Genomic DNA, 17,134 nt, shown 5'->3' with positions numbered 1-17,134 from the left:
GAAAGCAGAGGCAACAGAGAAGTCGATCGATCCCTGGCCATTCTGCCACTGCTCCAGATCTGATTCCAGAGTGAGCACTTCAGACTGCAGCCTTTCAGGAACCTGCAAGGAGTGGTTCTCCAGGCAGCTAGTCTTCGGGGATGGAGGCTTACAGAAACAGCTTTGAAGGAATGACAGCGGTCCCATTGAGGATATCACAGGCACATGAGAAGTTGCAAGCCAATTTGAAGATGAAGTATTTACAGGGCTGGGGATTTAGCTCACGGGGTAGAAAGCCCAATGAGCATGTTATGAGGCCCCAGGTTCAATCTCTAGCGCCAATTCTGTGCAACACACACACACACACACACACCCTTTCATGCTCTCTTCTGTGAGCTGGCAGGGCAGCACTCCACTGAGCTTTCTGCCAAAGCTGAGATACAGATCCTGCCCAAAGCAGGCGTTTCAGAAAGGCAAGCGACAGAAGTAGGCATGAAGTGGGAAATATCATACGGAAATAAGTTTCTCCAGACATGAGAAAAATAAGCTCCTAGAAAAAATGATGCCAATTACACAAAGGCTTTAACGATAACATTTATCAGTTATGTGCACGTGTGGAGGTCAGAGGACAACCTATCTCTTTCTAACATGTGGGTCCCAGGCACAGAACACAGGCTGCCAGGCTTGAAGGGTGCGTTTATCTGCTGAGCCATTTTGCTGGCCGTACAGACTTCCCCAGGATTTCCAAACTACTTTCTGTTGCACGGGCACTGGACACACATTGTTTAAGCAAACACTCCCACACCCTTAAATTAGTAGTCAGCTTTTCCTTAGCTGTACAGTTTCCGATGAGGCTGTTGTCTGTTTTTCCATATTAGTTTTATTTCTTTTTTTTTTGAGTCTTCATTCTAGATTCAGGTTGTCTTGGAATTCACAATATAGACCAGGCTGGCCTCAACTTGTGGCAGTTTTCTCAGCCCGAGTGTCAGGATTATGGGCGTATGCCATCATGCCTGGACAGTATCCTTGACTTTCTTAGTTTGGAGACAGGGTCTCTCTACACAGCCCTGGATGTCTTGGATTTATGTATATCAAGCTGGCCTAGAACTCTTAGACATCTGCCTGTCTCTGCCTCCAGAGTGCCGGGATTAAAAACAAGCACCACACCTGGTCTTAATTTTTTTTTTTCTTTTCGAGACAGGGTTTCTCTGTGTAGCTTTGGTGCCTGTTCTGGAACTAGCTCTGGTAGACCAGGCTGGCCTTGAACTCACAGATATCTGCCTGCCTCTGCTGGGATTAAAGGCGTGCGCCACTACTGCCCGGCATTTTTTTTTTTTTGATTTTCGAGACAGGGTTTCTCCGTAGCTTTTTCGGTTCCTGTCCTGGAACTAGCTCTTGTAGAGCAGGCTGGCCTCGAACTCACAGAGATCCACCTGCCTCTGCCTCCCGAGTGCTGGGATTAAAGGCGTGCGCCACCACCACCCGGCAAGAAAACTTTATATTGATAGCTTTTACTATACTTGTTAATGGTGTCCTAGCTTAGTTTCCATTGCTGTGCTACAACTGACCAAAGCAACTTGGGGATAATCAAGAACAGAAGGGGGCTGGAGAGATGGCTCAGTGGTTAAGAGCACTGCTTGCTCTTCCAAAGGTCCTGAGTTCAATTCCCAGCAACCACATGGTGGCTCATAACCATCTGTAAGGAGGTCTGGTGCCCTCTTCTGGCCTGCAGACGTGCACACAGACAGAATATTGTATACATAATAAATAAATATTAAAAAAAAAAACAGGAACAGAAAGGTTATGGTTTAATAGTGCTGTTTATATGTCAAGTTGACAGGGGACAACTGTCTGCTTGTAATGGCTATTCTTGGTCATCAACTTGATTACATCTGGAATTAATTGAACCCCAAGCTGCTGGGTTCATCTGTGAGGATTTTCCTTGATTTATCATTTAAGATAGCAAGATCTACCTTAAATCTGGGCCACACCTTCTGGTGGCAGCCTATATAAAGAACATGGAAGGAAGCTTTTGTTTGTTGCCTGCTTACCCTTGCCCACACTGGCAAGTTCATTCTTTCAATGGCATTAGAGCCTACTTCTTTGTGATTTCAGTGTATACTTAAGACCAACTGAGACATCCAGTCTTGAGGACTGAACTCTGGATTCTTGAATTATCCACTGGTTGCCAGATATTGTTGGAATAGTTGGATCATTACCTGTGACTCTAATAAATCCCATTTTACATAAATATATATTATTTATAGAATAAAAAAACACTCCCATTTCTCTAGAGAATCCTGACAAATACTTTGCAGGTTAGTTTTGTCAAACTTGATATAGTCTAGTCACCTCCTTCTTCAATTAAAGAATTGCTACCATTAGATTGCAGACAAGTCTGTGGGTTATTTTCTTGATTAATGATTGACGTAGAAGAGCCCACTGAGTGGTGTTACTCTCAGGCATATGGTCTGAATCATGTAAGAAAGCAGGCTGAACCTCAGAGAACGAGCCTAGTAAGTTCCTAGTAAGTTCCTTCAGCTCCTGCCTCAGGTTCCTGTTCTTTGATGTGCGAGTTATACAGAACCGTTTGTCAGCCGCAGCTCTAAGGGAGTTGTCCCTGAAGACAAGGTACGCAGGTGACCGCCGCACTCAGATTTCGTTTTCAGAACGTGTTCTCACTCTACAGTTGGCCTGAAACTCATTACGAAGAATTGGACTCAAACTTGGGATCTTCCCCTTCTGTGCTAGGACTCAGGCATGGGCACCATACCTGGCTTGGACAGAAGAACTGTGAGCTGCTGCCCAACTCCGGCTCTAGCACAAAAACTCCCATCTCAAAAATAAGCAAGGCAGGGGTTGGAGGGGGGTGGAGGGGAGAGCACATGCCTACGGCTGTCCTCAAATACAGAGGAGCCTGCAAAGCCCTCTGTATGAGGGTGAGGAAGGATGGGGACTGGTGTCCCAACCTTCCTTAGTTCAGGAACTGACAAGGTCAGTTTGAAAGGTTAAGGAGAGCCGGGAGGGGTGGTGATCTCAGTAAGTGAGAAGCAAAGGCAGAGGGATCACTGCACGTTCAAGGCCAGGCTCCTCCCCATGCATAGCCAAAACCAAGTCAATCAGGATGGCAAAGGTATATTCTCAGTCAACCGAAACTAAGTACTTCCCCCAGCCAACAAACAAAATCAAGAGCAAAACAAAACAGTTAAAAAGAAGAGCTGCTGGAATGAAGGGGAGAATGCTGTCACCAACCCTTGCCACCAGCCTCATGAAGCCTAAGGAAAGGCACTATTTCTCTGTGTAAAACAGTCCAAAGGACAACACACAATGCACCAAAAGTCTTCTTACTATTTCCTAAGATGGTCAGAACACTTGGTCAAATGATCCAAGCTAACAAGCACATTGCTTGGGACATCCCAGAGACACTGGACACTGGGTTTTTTTTTTCTTTTCTTTTTGTATGTTTGTTTTTTGTTTATTTTAAATACAAAGCAGGTCTCACTCTGAAGACCCAGAGCAGCTGAGTCAGGTTTTGGGAATGTTCAAGGGCTCAGCTTCCTCTCCTCACCGCATCTCTGTTCTCATTACCAATGTGCTGTGTTCACTGTAGAGTGAGGTTTCTCAGGCAGCGGTGCTGGCTCTTTCCCCTGTGCAGCTTTGTGGAGCCCACAGCTCCTAGCCTTGACACCAACTTGGCTGATCAAGATGATGCTCCAACAGTCCACGAGGCTGCGTAATGCCTTGCACACTCACCAGAATAAAGACGGAAATGCACCCTTTCTAGATTATAAAAGGCTAGAACTGTTTAATGGGAACAACCGGGACAAGCAGAAAGAGCTCTGATGGGCAGGACTGGGCAGCACAGAAAAAGAACCCAAAGCCTAGGCGGCCTACACCTCTCCACAACCCTGCCCTGAAGGATGCCGATTGGACTCCCCTTCCAAGGCACACACCACAGACTTAGTCCACTAGTACTCGAAATTTAAAAATAGGTTTTTCTCTTCTCTGTAGTGCAGTGTCCAGTCAGTTGTGGTGGCCCTCGTCTAGCACAGGTGCAGAACTGCTTTGTTGATCTCAGGGTTTGTCCAGTCGTTCCGAATGTCATCCAGGTGGTTATCAAAATCCACAAGTGTTTCATAGGAGCGGCTGTCCAGGAGCGATGCTAAGATCCTCTGTGCCTCCGGCCAATCCTCACAGTAGTCGCTGTAGGGCAGACAGCAGCATCAGCCTCATACCCACCCCAAGACCACACAGGCTGCTAAGGACAGAGCAGCTGCTGGGAAACACGTAAGGATGGACCCAAGACACTTGTTAATGGACAGGTCCCCTCCAAACAGGGCACTGAAGAACCTAGAGGGACATGCCTGAAGAATCCATGTCATCAGAAATCAAACCAAACACAGGAGGAGTGTGGTGTCATGGGTCCGTGTGGAGACCAGCAAGTACCACCCAGACCCCGTCTTTCATAGAAGCCCTACAGTCTAGGCCCTGCAGGAGGGCACTGCACTCACTGGTGTGGGTCTCTGCATCGCCACCTGTTCTCATGGTGCTCGTAGACATGGATTGTAGGTGCTGCGCAGTCCATTGTGAACTTGGCATTGTCCACCTGAGAAGATGAGGTTGTGACAAGCATGAGGACGGGGCTGAGAAGAGCAATACCTTCCTGGGCTCCTATGCAAGCAGCACCAACAGCACAGACAGGCTCACACCAAGAGAATTCTGTGTTGCAGAGTGAGTGTGAGGCACTTCCCCACCTTTCCAACAACTAGACTCCTCCTCTTCCCCCAGACAGGGTTATTTGTGTAACAGTCCTAGCTGTCCTGGAACTAGCTCTTGTATACCAGGCTGGCCTCGAACTCACAGAGATCCACCTGCCTCTTAAGTGCTGGGATTAAAGGTGTGCACCATCACCGACTGCCCAGTCCTCACTCTTAAGACTACATAGGCTATTCCCCGACTCCCTAGGATACACTGGCTTTTCTCAGTGGTCCCTGCCACTGTAGTGCTGAGCCTGCAGTAGTACCCAGCCCACTATAGTGATGGAACACTTGAGGCCTGGAGCTGGGACACGAGGGAAGCTTAAGCAGCAGCAGGAATGAGACTCACCATGATGAGTGCAGTGTCACTGAAGCCCTCAGCGATCCTGGAGGCCACCTTCTCTGCCACCTGGTTTGGGCTGTAGAGAAGGACCCATGAGTTCTACCATACATACTGTAACCGAGTCATCAAACAGGTCCTCTGTCAGTATAGTTGACCAACACCTGAACTGACAAGCAACAATGGAGCCAACTGAGTGAATGGCTCACTGAGATGACTTGGGGGCTATGAATGCCACTGGGACCATGGAGCACATTGCCAGAGTGGGCCTTACTCCTCCAGCAAGCTCTTGGAGAGGGGACCCTGAGGGCATCTCCTAAAAGGACGGGGCCTATTCCTTCTTCTGGGACTTAATGGTGTGCTGCCTAGGGCAGGCTGATGACCCGCTGGGCTGTGGACTATATGAGCTTGAGTCTCTACATGCCTGCTACTCAGTAGGTTCAGGGCCCTGGCAACCAAATCCTCCTTTTAAACCAAGCCACTTTTAGGACTCTAAGTCATTTCACATCTTCTCTATGCCGTGAGCTTTCAATTTGATGCCATCCTAGTTTGACCAACGAATGACACTCGTATCTCATGTTGACAAAGCTTCTCTAGCCATGCTGCTGGGTAGGTCTGAACTTTAGCTGCTGTAGCCGCTTTCCTTCAGGGTCCTCACAGGTCGACTGAAGGGCCCACTTGGCTCTGCACAGAGCTAGCTGTGTGGCATCCACAGCCTTCTCCAGAGCAGCTTTTGTAACAGGCTGGACAGTACTTGTCACCCACCCAGAGGCAGAATAAGGGCCAGAAGGCACAGAGAACAAGAGGTGGCAGAAGAAACGGGACCTGAGCACAGGGCTTCTACAGGTTTTGGGTGGTCCCAGAAGGTGCCCTGATGTACTCAATGAGCCCAGCATCTAGCTGCAATCAATTTACTTAATAAGACTGTCTGGATGTAGGCCTCCAAGGATAAGATGGGCACATTTCTTGGATACTCCTAAGCCTCATCAGTGACTGTTGTGAGGGTTTTCCAACTCACTGTTTTATTTCTAGAAGAGCCCGTGGGCCACCCCATCATCCATACTGGAGAAGCACACTGGGGTCTGTTGGCTCCATCCGACCACACAAGAAAACCCCAGTACTTACTCTGTGGGTATTTTCCAGCTGCCCCTGGCTTCTAGCTGGCTGCAGCCAAAGGAAGCCTCTGGAGGACAGCAGAGGGCATGGAAGAGGGACATCAATACTGACTGATCTGGGCCTCCCTTCCCTATCAGGCTGGCCACTGGCCATGTCTTGTGGCCAAAGGATGTTGCTCCTCTGGAAGTGGCCTTCTTTACCAGCTCTTCCTCGATGGCCCTCGAGGGCTGAGGGATGGAGGCTGCTGTCACCTGTTTGGTCCCTGCACACAGGTCCTGAATTCTATCTATGGCCCACCCCTTTGGAGTAGTGTCCATGAGTTCCTTAAGCTGCCCTGACTGAAGGTGTCCTTTGCTAGGCTCTTGGGACCCAGTCTGTTTTTTTTGTTTTGTTTTGTTTTGTTTTTTTTCGAGACAGGGTTTCTCTGTGGTTTTGGAGCCTGTCCTGGAACTAGCTCTTGTAGACCAGGCTGGTCTCGAACTCACAGAGATCCGCCTGCCTCTGCCTCCCGAGTGCTGGGATTAAAGGCGTGCGCCACCACCGCCCGGCCTTGGGACCCAGTCTGAAGCAGACAGCAGACAGTTAACTTATCCTGTTCAAGAGAGCTGAGGTGGGGGCTGGAGAGATGGCTCAGAGGTTAAGAGCATTGCCTGCTCTTCCAAAGGTCCTGAGTTCAATTCCCAGCAACCACATGGTGACTCACAACCATCTGTAATGAGGTCTGGTGCCCTCTTCTGGCCTGCAGTCTTACACACAGACAGAATATTGTATCCATAATAAATAAATATTAAAAAAAAAAAAAAAAAAAAAAGAGAGCTGAGGTGGTGGCATCTTTGGTGCAGGAACCTGGTGCCAATTAAGGCGCCAAAGACCACACTTTTACCAAAGGTCCCATTCTAACAGTTCCAAATCCCAAACCACTTTACTTACGCAAGAGAGCTACTTTGCCTTCCACTCCACAGCCTCCTGTTTTGGAGAGGCAACAGGCTGGTGGACACAAGCAGGGTTGGCAGCTGCTCCCCCTCTTTAAGTTCCCTCCCTGCATGACAGAGGAGCCATGGATGAATTCCTAGCTACTTATCTGGCCAGTTGCCCACACACCTGATAAAGCGAGTGGGGGCTTACACAAGCTTTGAAACTTAAGCGGGGCGGGGGGGGGTGGTGGTGTCAAAAGCACCTCAGGGATGGCTCCGTGGCTTCCAACCCCACCATCCACAGGTGTGCAACCCGTACCTGGCATCTTTCACACGCTCATTAGCTTGATAATAGCCGGCGATCACATAGCTGTTTTCTTTGCACCATGAGTCGATCTGAGAGGAACACAAATGGGAAAAACGACTTTAGCACCAGGTCCCAGTGACAGCCCCACCACACGTGGGACAAGCCAGACTCCAAACAGCCCTTGCATTTTTCCTGACCACAACGAAACGAGCATCAGGGAAATGTACAAGGGCAGGGTCCAGAAGCAGGGTCCTCCTAGACCGGCTGTACTGGGCGCAGCAGCTGGGGTCCTTGGCAACTGACAGCACAGAGCAGTTCCGTGTGGACGGGAGAGGGAGGCATCTTGAGTCATTCCCCATTTCTTTAAAGCACACAGCATCTGTGGTGCTGCTGTGCAGACCTGCTTTCAGAAGCTCAGAGAAACTGCAAAGAAGGTGTGGTGTCAACAGAGCTGCACACAGGAGACTTCTTCTGAGGGCCTGTTGGTTGTTCTTTTTCTATCTTTCTCTGTCTGTTCTTCTGCCCTATTTGTCTCTCCAGTTGTTTCCCCTTGAACATTCCCCTAATCCTCTTTATCCTTCTTTTCCGATGTTTTCCTTTACATCTCTCCTCTTCTCTATTTCTCTGATCCCTTTTATACCTCCTAATACAAAGATTTCTATGCATGAAAAGATTACTTCATAGCCATAAGCCACATATTTTTCAAAAAGAAATTAAAATCTTTACGTAAGAAGAAATCACAGTAAAAACACAAGTTATATGTTCTTCACCCCAAAGCAACGATTCTTTTATAACCGATTAACAAAGTTTTAAGCAAGCCGAGTATAGTCCAGCCAGCTCCTTTTGTCCTGGCAGGCCGCAGTCTGCAGTCTCAGTGCAACAGATTTCTGTTTTCTACTCCAGAGAAACATTCAACAATGGCTAGTCCGCCATCTATTTTCCTTTACACAACAGGGTCATTTACTCTCCTTTCACAACTTGGTTTTTTCGAGGTGCACACCAGGGCCTGTGACTAATTCTGTAAGCTCCATGACAGAGGGGCTCAGGCCAAACCCTGGCTGTAGGGACAGAATTGTTTTCTCTGATCACCAGCCTGTTTTTCCACAGGCAGAACTCATGGATCTATAGTGCACGGAACTTCTTTGTTACTGTTTTGGTCTTCTGTAGGTCTCACGTCTAACAAAGGGTTAGCCTATATTGTCTTCTTTGTATCTTTTATTGGAGCAACTGGAGAATAACCTAAATCATTTCCCTAATCATCTTTACTGTCTTAACCACCTGTATCTTAGATAAACTCAAAGTTCAATTAATTCATAGATCTAAGTAATCATTACTGTTTTTATAAAAGGCATCTTCATTATGATCTGCAAGTAAACTGCCCAGTGAGAAGTGAGATTTTCCCAGGAAACAATCACACTGTACTCGATACAGTGGGATCCCGTCATACAGTAATCACACCATGCCAAACACAGCAGAAACACAGCTGCAAGGGACATTCTGGAGACACCCCTCCCGGGGCTCTGATCTCCAGGATGCACCCAGAATAGCTTTGTTATACTCTGAGCTGTATCTCCTTTATTATTATTATTTTTCTTTCTTTCTTTCTTTTTTTTTTTTGATTTTTCGAGACAGGGTCTCTCTGTGTTGTTAACAGGCCTAGCTGTCCTGGAACTAGCTCTGTAGACTTGGCTGGCCTTGAACTCACAGAGACCTGCCTGTCCCTGCCTCCCTAGTGCTGGGATTAAAGGTGAGTGCCACCACTGCTCGTCATTTAAAAATTATTGTTTAACCGAAAAACATGAATATTTCTCTGGGCGGAATGCATAGCAAATCCTAAACATTTGAAGATGACTAGAAGGGAAAACAAGAGCAAATGATTACTCCTATGAGGAGCCCCAGATTTAAAAGAGCCCCATAAGGAATTATGCTTTACAAAATTGCCCGACTTAGCAAAGTAATCGGCTACCTCTATTGTTGAGGAAGCTTGTATTTTAAAATGACTAATAGCACTAATCTGAGAATGGAGTATGTCCATATCGATGGCAAATTGTGAGGTATTCCAGACACCTCACAGATGTGCCTGTATGTGGTCCAAGACATTTCTGATTATAAGACAGAGGAGTAAGTTCTTAGCAACTTGGTAGTGATGCCTGTCAAAGCTTTCTACCATAAATGGGCACCTGGGGCAGGTGTAAATACACCCACGCCTCTGCAGCGTAGCACACTTAGTCTCCTGCATGTGCTTCCAACAGGGGCAGGCAGCAGATATTTTCAGAGCTGCCTGCTCTGTAATACAGTTTGTCAATCTGATTTAGCTTTCTGCAGGTCTAACGCCTGCCCGTGGCAGACTCACACAAATTAAATCTTAAATAAAAACCCAATGCCCGACAACGTGAGCTGGACATAGTGGCATGCATTTGTGGTCTTAGCACTTGGCGGCTGTGGCAGCCAGAAGCTGTTGAAAGCACAGGGTGGGTGCCTGGAACACACAACAAGACTATCTTGGGGGGCTGAGAGATGGCTCAGAGGTTAAGAGCGCTGCCTGCTCTTCCAAAGGTCCTGAGTTCAATTCCCAGCAACCACATGGTGGCTCACAACCATCTGTAATGAGATCTGGTGCCCTCTTCTGGCCTGCAGGCATACACGCAGACAGAATACTGTATACTTAATAAATAAATATTAAAAAAAAAAAAAAAAAGACTATCTTGGGAGGAAAAGGCACGTGGATTCTGAGTCCCAGGCCAGCCTGGTCTAGAGTGAGTTCCAGGACAGACAGAACTACACAGAGATACCCTGTCTCTAGAAAATGTGTGTTTAAAATCTGCTTTAAATGCTGGACTCTCCTTCTAGTCTCAGTTTCCATCATGACTAAAAGCTGACATATCAGGTCTAGTCTTAGGGTCCCTGAATCACATGTGGAATATTTCCAGATTCCTGAGAATTCATGAGTTACCATATTGGGTCAAAACCAGAGCTCACTAAACCACCTAAAAATGCTGGTCATCCACCCAAACGATTAGGATTATGTCCCCAAACATTTATAATGGCTCCACTGCACAAATCCCCACAGAATTAGTCACATGTTGCCATCTCCTCTTAAGGGAACAGGTGCTGGAATTGTCCCTCCCTACAAGTTTCCCCAAATTTATCCCCATACCGCATCAGTGGGCCTTGTTCCAAATTTTGGGTTTGGCACCTTTACCTTAATTCAAACGTAAGTGATCCATTGGCTGTTTCTAATAAAAGCCGACCTGCGTGCCCTTCCTGCAGGTGACCCTACATCTGCCAGCTCTCTCAGCCATTAGGGCTAGTTCCCCTTGTTTCAGGGCCTGCTTGTTTGCCACTGATTGCTCTTGAAACAAGACACTCAAACACAGTGGCACAGAACAATGTTAATTCATCATCTCAGGTCTACAACGGGGATGAGGCTGTGTAGGAAGTTTCTGTCCTGCCCGGTTCTGCAGTCATTCAGTCCCAAAGAAACACACAGAAGCTTAATTATAAACTGTTTGGCCTATTAGCTCAGGTCTATTTTTATTATTATTATAATGATTATTATTATTTTGATTTTTTGAGACAGGGTTTCTCTGTCTAACAGTCCTGGCTGTTCTGGAGTTTACTTTGTAGATCAGGCTGGCCTCGAACTGAGATCCACCTGCCTCTGCCTCCCAAGTGCTGGGATTAAAGGTGTGCACCACCACCACCCAGTTGCTCAGGCTTATTATTAATTAGCTCTTACAACTTAAATTAACCCACAATTCTTGTCTGTTTAGCTACATGGCTTGGTATCTTTTTTTTTTTAAAATATTTATTTATTTATTATGTATACAATATTCTGTCTGTGTGTATGCCTGAAGGCCAGAAGAGGGCGCCAGACCTCTTTACAGATGGTTGTGAGCCACCATGTGGTTGCTGGGAATTGAACTCAGGACCTTTGGAAGAGCAGGCAATGCTCTTAACCACTGAGCCATCTCTCCAGCCCCATGGCTTGGTATCTTTTCTCAGTAAGGCATCTTGCTTCTTCTGTGTCTGACTGAAGATTGATTCTCTGCCTTTCCTTTTCCCAGAATTCTCTTAGTGTGATTGCCCCACCTATACTTCCTTCCTGGCTACTGGCCAATGTTTTACTTATGACAAAATTGTTACAGTGTATAAGATATCCCATGACAAGGCTGGTTCTTTCTATGAGCTTTAGACACCCCTTTTCTAGCCTTCTTGGGCCTACAGTCACATCTTCCTGACTGTTTGCCTTCACACATTACCCACTGACTTGTTTAACAATCCCTATTCTTACTCTGGTCTGACACAGAGAAGCAGAGACAATCTCTCCGCCCACAACTCTGTTGTACTTATTACTGGGGTGCAATGCAAATTTACTCCCCAACAACACGGCATCAGCCTTCAGTGAGCAGTCTAATCTGGCTCTTTGGCCAAAAGGTCCAGGACTCACATCTGCCTCAAACATACATGGTACCACCTTGAACCTGGGCATAGACAGCACTTGACACGGGACTGATACCTGTGATAAATGTTAACAGATGCTTCAACCTGCCCTATATCTGCTGACGACACAGGCCTATATGAAAATCCCAGGAACCTAACCAAATCTGTGGGAGAAATAATGCTGTGACCTAGAACTTCTAGACTCTGTGGGGAGGTTTAAAGCAAACCAGGCCATAAAAGTCCCACCTTTGCTTTAGGAAATGCAACAATTTTTTACATTGTGCACATGTCTCCACCAACACAAACCCGCATATAGCCTATCCACTAACCGAGGAACAGACCCTGCACCACCAGAGCTCAGAGACAGGGAAACATGTTTTAACAGGGAAAGAAGGGCCAAAGAGAGGACCAAGTGGTTACTCCCGCAGAGGACTTGGGTTTACTTCTTCACACTTGCAGCTGTGGCTCACAACTGTATGTAACTCCTAGAGGATTTCTGATATCCTGGCTTCCACAAGTACCACATGCATGCAGAGAGTACACAAACATACATGAAGGGAAACACCCATACACACAAAATAAAAATTTATTTTTTAAAGACTTATTACTTTTTATTATGTGTAGGTATGTGTGCAGGAATGCAGGCACCTGTTGAGGCCAGAGGCGTCAGACTTCCTGGAACTGGAGTCATGAACTATTGTGAGCCACCTGACATAGGTGCTGGGAACCGAACTGGGTCCACTGAAGAGCAGCAAGTGCTCTCAACATGGAGTCATCTCTCTGGCCCCTAAGTAAATAAGGCAAAATAAAGAAAAATGGACGAGGGCAGCTTCAGATGAGTGAGGATGGGGATAGGCTGTTGGACAGGGCTTTGCAGTGTCCAGGAATACAGAAGCCTCAGACCAGAGTTAGCCCATGTGTCTTATGAAAAGCGGGGGTAGCCTAGAGTAGTGGCACACAGTCAAGTAACCTGCCCCTCCTAAGCGGGCCATGACAAAGCACAACCCTGAAGCTGACCTCTGCTCATGTCCATCTTCTTGGCATGGCTGTCTGAAACCCAGGACCCTACCATGGAGTCTGAGAGACCACTAGAGGAGCAGCAAACACAGCACTGATACAGACACCATATCCTTCACAGGGAAGGAGAAAGCAATTACGGGGTGTGACCTGCCCCCTCTGCTCAATGTCCTCTATGCTGTTCCGAGCCAGTCATATGGGAGACCTGCTGAGGGGCCAGGGTCAACCCCTTGATTCCTGTTGACTCTGCAGAGGTAGCCCCTCTCTGCAAGCCTGCTAACATTCTATGTAAGCATCACCATCTACCTCAGGTTGACTCCATAACAACAGGAGAATGGGCAAGGCTAAGCGTCTCCCTCCCTCCTGATCCCACATGACCAAACGGAGGGTAATCCAGTAAAACTCCCTGTTTGAAGCAAGAAGCAGGCCTTGGCTGAGTTTTCCTGAGTTTCCTTCTCAGGTCAGCTGTGACTTTTCCTTGAAAGAGAAGCTTGGGAGGCTAATGAGCAGGGAAGAGGGGTCATATGCTGAGGAAGAACACCCAGGGCAGATGGGACAACAGCTGTGGAGCATGGAACGGAGACGGCAGGTAGAACAGTGGCCTGAAATCACACCATGGTAAGCAAGAAAGTCATCCGAGCAGAATGCAGAGAGAATTGCCCAGAGCAGCACGAGAAAGAGACAACGGGCTTAGAGAAACAGGGTTATGCTAATTTCCCCACCAACACTTTTATGTTTTTTTTTTTTCTATTAGAGGTAATTCCTTCACTACCTACGTCAAAGGGCTGAGGATAAATAATAGGCATAAGTACTTAAACAAATGAAAAGCACCCAGAAATGCAAGGATTTCTTTTAAAAATGGAAAATAATAATAGAAATCCTTTTAAAGGACTCTCACTTTGCCCTTTGCCAGACTGCATGTTAGGAATTGGCTAGCTGAGCTTTCCCATGTTCAACAATCATTCCAGTGTGTGCTCCCCAGCAGTGGGAGCCACCAGGATGGGGGGGGTCTCATAGACACAGCTGCATGGGTCCTGCGGCTGTTAAAACTTCCACAGCCGTATTTTAACAGTAGCAGGCTTCAAACCCAGAGACTTCTCACAGCCTTTGCTGTGCAAGGTTGCATGGTTGAAAAGTAACACCACAAATTTAATAAACTCAATTAATGGCTGCAATGGGGACTAGTGAGACAGTCCCAGCTTGAGTGGGGGAGAATACTCAGAGCAGGGGTGTCTGCAGGAGGAATAGTAGTGGGGACAGTTGGGGGGGTGTTTGGGAGGGAAAAGAAGTGGGTATGGGGGCCACATCCTGGGGACAGACAGAACACCAGTCTGGGGAGGTCCTGTCAGACTGCAGGTCTTCAAATGGAACTGTAGCCTGCTGCAGAGGATGAGGGTCGTCTGAGACTAGAGGCTGGCAGGAGATGAAAGGATGGATTCAACAAAGAGCCCGAGGGAGGACAGTCGACGGGCCTCAGAGGCCCCACACTGTCTCAGGGACACAGCAGAGAGTAGCACTAAGAGAGAGTAGGCAGAGTATTTGGTGCAAAGAGTCTAAGACAGTCAAATGAACTCCTGATGCTAAAAGTTGAAAAGTGGGTTTGGGCTTGAAGTGGAGATTGAGAAAGACAGAACCTCCTAGTGCCTGTAAAGGCCCCAGGGCAGGTCACAAAGCATGGGGTGGCAGGCTGGCTTAAACGTCCTGACTATCCTAACCCCCAGGCTTGGATGAACTGATTTTTTTTTTAGGTGGAAAAAAAAAATCTTATTTTACATTTCTTTCTTTCTTTTTTGGAGACATGGTCTCACTATGTAGCTGTCCTAAAACTCATTCTGTAGACCAGGCTGGCCTCAAACTCACAGAGATCCGCCTGCCTCTGCCTTCTGAGTGCTGGGATTAAAGGCGTGTGCTATGGTTTAGCAATCTGCTGCCTCTTGTGTGGGTAGAGGCATGTGAGTGCAATGCCCACAGAAGTCATAAGAGGCGGTCAGATCTGGGGATAGTTGTAGGTGCCTGACCTGAGTGTTAGGAATTACCTCTTCCTTTCAAGAGCAGCAAGTGCTTCAGCCACCTCCCCAACCCCTCTATTAGCTGCTGGTTTCTGTATAGAGCTTGTCGGCCCACTGCAGATCCAAGTCTAACCCAGTCCTGGGTTCAACCCACTGTAATCACACTTAGTGGAGAGCCTGAGAAACCTGCCCTACTACTGAAGGCAGGGCCCTGCCAGGTTCACATTAAGTCACCCGCAACTTCTTTGCTAACAGAACAAGATTGACCTGGAAAATGCACAGGAATCCTCAGCCATGCTTCAGGTACCAAAAGTACACTTCTTCAGAAACTAAAATTCATGAGTTTATAAATATCACCCACATATTTGTCCAGCCCCCAAGAATCTAAAATTTAAAAACAAAATACATGCAATAATTTTTTAAGACATTCAAAAAAATTGTTGGGCAGTGGTGACACACACCTTTAATCCCAGCACTTGGGAGACAAGAGGCAGGCTGATCTTTGTGAGTTTGGGGCCAGCCTGGTCTACAAAAGCTAGTTCCAGGACAGGTTCCAAAGCTAAAGAGAAAACTTGTTTCAAAAAACCAAAACCAAACCAAAACAACAACAAAATACTCAAAAAATATGCTCAGTAAATTTAAGACAATCACCTAAAGACACTTATAGTTGGTCGGACATTTCCCTTGGTGTTGTAATGTAAATTAAGAAAAGGTTGAGCAAGGCACAGTGGTCACCATCTTTAATCCCAGCACTTGAGACTGAGGCAGGCTGACCTCTGTATTTTGGAGGCCAGCCTGGTCTACATAGTGTTCCAGACCAGCCAGGGCTACAAAAGTGAAACCCTTTCCAAAAAAACAAAATGAACAGATGGCAAGGCATGCTTGTTCATGTCCCAGTTCTCAGGAACTGAGCAGGAAGAGTATTGAGAGTTCAAGGCTAGTCTGGGCTACACATTTAGAAAATTTCGGGGGGCGGGACGGCCAGGAGTAGCACGTCACCCCTGCCCACTCTTGTTTCATCTCAGAGCTCATTCTGAGACGTAAACGGAGCTGTGGTGAGTGCTGCTGCTCAGGCGAGCTGTGAGAATGGAATCTCACAGTCTTTAGCAAGGCAGAGGGAATGGGGGAGAAGGGCAAACTCAGCCTCCAGGGTCATGGTGGCCATGCTCAGGTAGGCTAAAGTCTCTTCAGGGGGTTACTGCTTACTTCAACTTTTGTTTATTTACCTTTTTGAGGCAGAGTTGTTATGGGTCTGGGGAGCTTTTGATTGAGATACTGGCACAAGGACTGACTTGCACGGGCATCAGGTCTGCATCTGAGCGCGTGCCCGAGACGCAGCACCTAGCTATTATCAGCCCAGGGCTTATAAAGGCAAAAATCACAAAGCTATAATTTTGGGTCTATTTTTTGAGCAGAGAAAGCCAAGTTTGATTACAAAAGCAGGAAGAGTTTTATGACCTACTAGCTTGCTAGAAGAGCAAATTCAGTGGATTTAAAAAATAGTCTTCACCGTCTGGGGTGGGATACAGGGTACAGCCATGCTAGGGGTTTACATACTTGAGGCTTTTTTTTTTTCTTTTTGGTCTCTCAAGCTTAGTTTAAACTTTAAATGTAGTGTTAACTATCACTGGTATCTCTACGTAGACCAGGTTGACCTCGAACTCACGGAGCTCCACCCACCTTCACGTCCCGAGCGCTGGTTTGAAGAATGCACACCACACTCGGTTTCTTGGTAATTTTACAAAACCGTGAGAGCACGTTACTCTGCTTACCCAAGAGGAGACGCTTCTCGAAAGAAGGGCACCTGAGACTTCGCCCAGCCCAGAATCCCGCGCTGACCTCGAGCTTACCAGGGTGAGTGCCACCTCCAGCATGGGCGCCAGGGCCAGCGTGCCGTGGAAAAGCGGGATGCAGTCCACGAAGAGAGTGTGGCTGCCTGAGCCCGGCGGATGCTCCTTGCGCGGCCTCTGCCTCTCGGCCACCAGAAGCCCGTTGACCGCGCAGTGCGGGTACTTGGCGCCGTGTAGCACCATCTTGCAGTAGGCCTGGGTAGTCAGCTTCACGCCCGGCATGCTGAGTCGGGGTGCTCACGTCGCCAAGGAGGCCCCCAAGATACAAAACACGACCCCGCTACACCCGAAGGCAAACTCACGCCTCCACTAGCAACCTCCCGCCTCGACCCGCCCGCCGGAAAGCGTATTTGCCAGCGCCTGCCGGAGAGCCCCGTGGCCCGCGCGGCTTTTCGCGACAGT

At 47.5% G+C, this 17,134-nt stretch overlaps 1 protein-coding gene across 1 annotated transcript; it reads right to left on the bottom strand.

Annotated features, from left to right (window-relative positions):
* Window positions 1–586: 586 nt before the first annotated feature.
* Emc8 (ER membrane protein complex subunit 8) lies at window positions 587–17,107 on the bottom strand. Its single transcript, XM_057754181.1, has 5 exons — window positions 16,733–17,107; window positions 7,426–7,502; window positions 5,086–5,155; window positions 4,491–4,585; window positions 587–4,182 (listed from the first exon to the last, which is right to left on the bottom strand). The coding sequence occupies exons 1-5, from the start codon at window positions 16,952–16,954 to the stop codon at window positions 4,023–4,025; spliced, it is 624 nt and encodes a 207-aa protein (XP_057610164.1). The 5' UTR covers window positions 16,955–17,107; the 3' UTR covers window positions 587–4,022.
* Window positions 17,108–17,134: the final 27 nt, after the last annotated feature.

Source organism: Chionomys nivalis, chromosome 21 (assembly GCF_950005125.1).
Source record: "Chionomys nivalis chromosome 21, mChiNiv1.1, whole genome shotgun sequence".
In the NCBI taxonomy this organism is placed as follows: domain Eukaryota; kingdom Metazoa; phylum Chordata; class Mammalia; order Rodentia; family Cricetidae; genus Chionomys; species Chionomys nivalis.
Note: the sequence above shows the minus strand (reverse complement) of the source record. Positions and strands in the feature narration are given on the sequence as shown.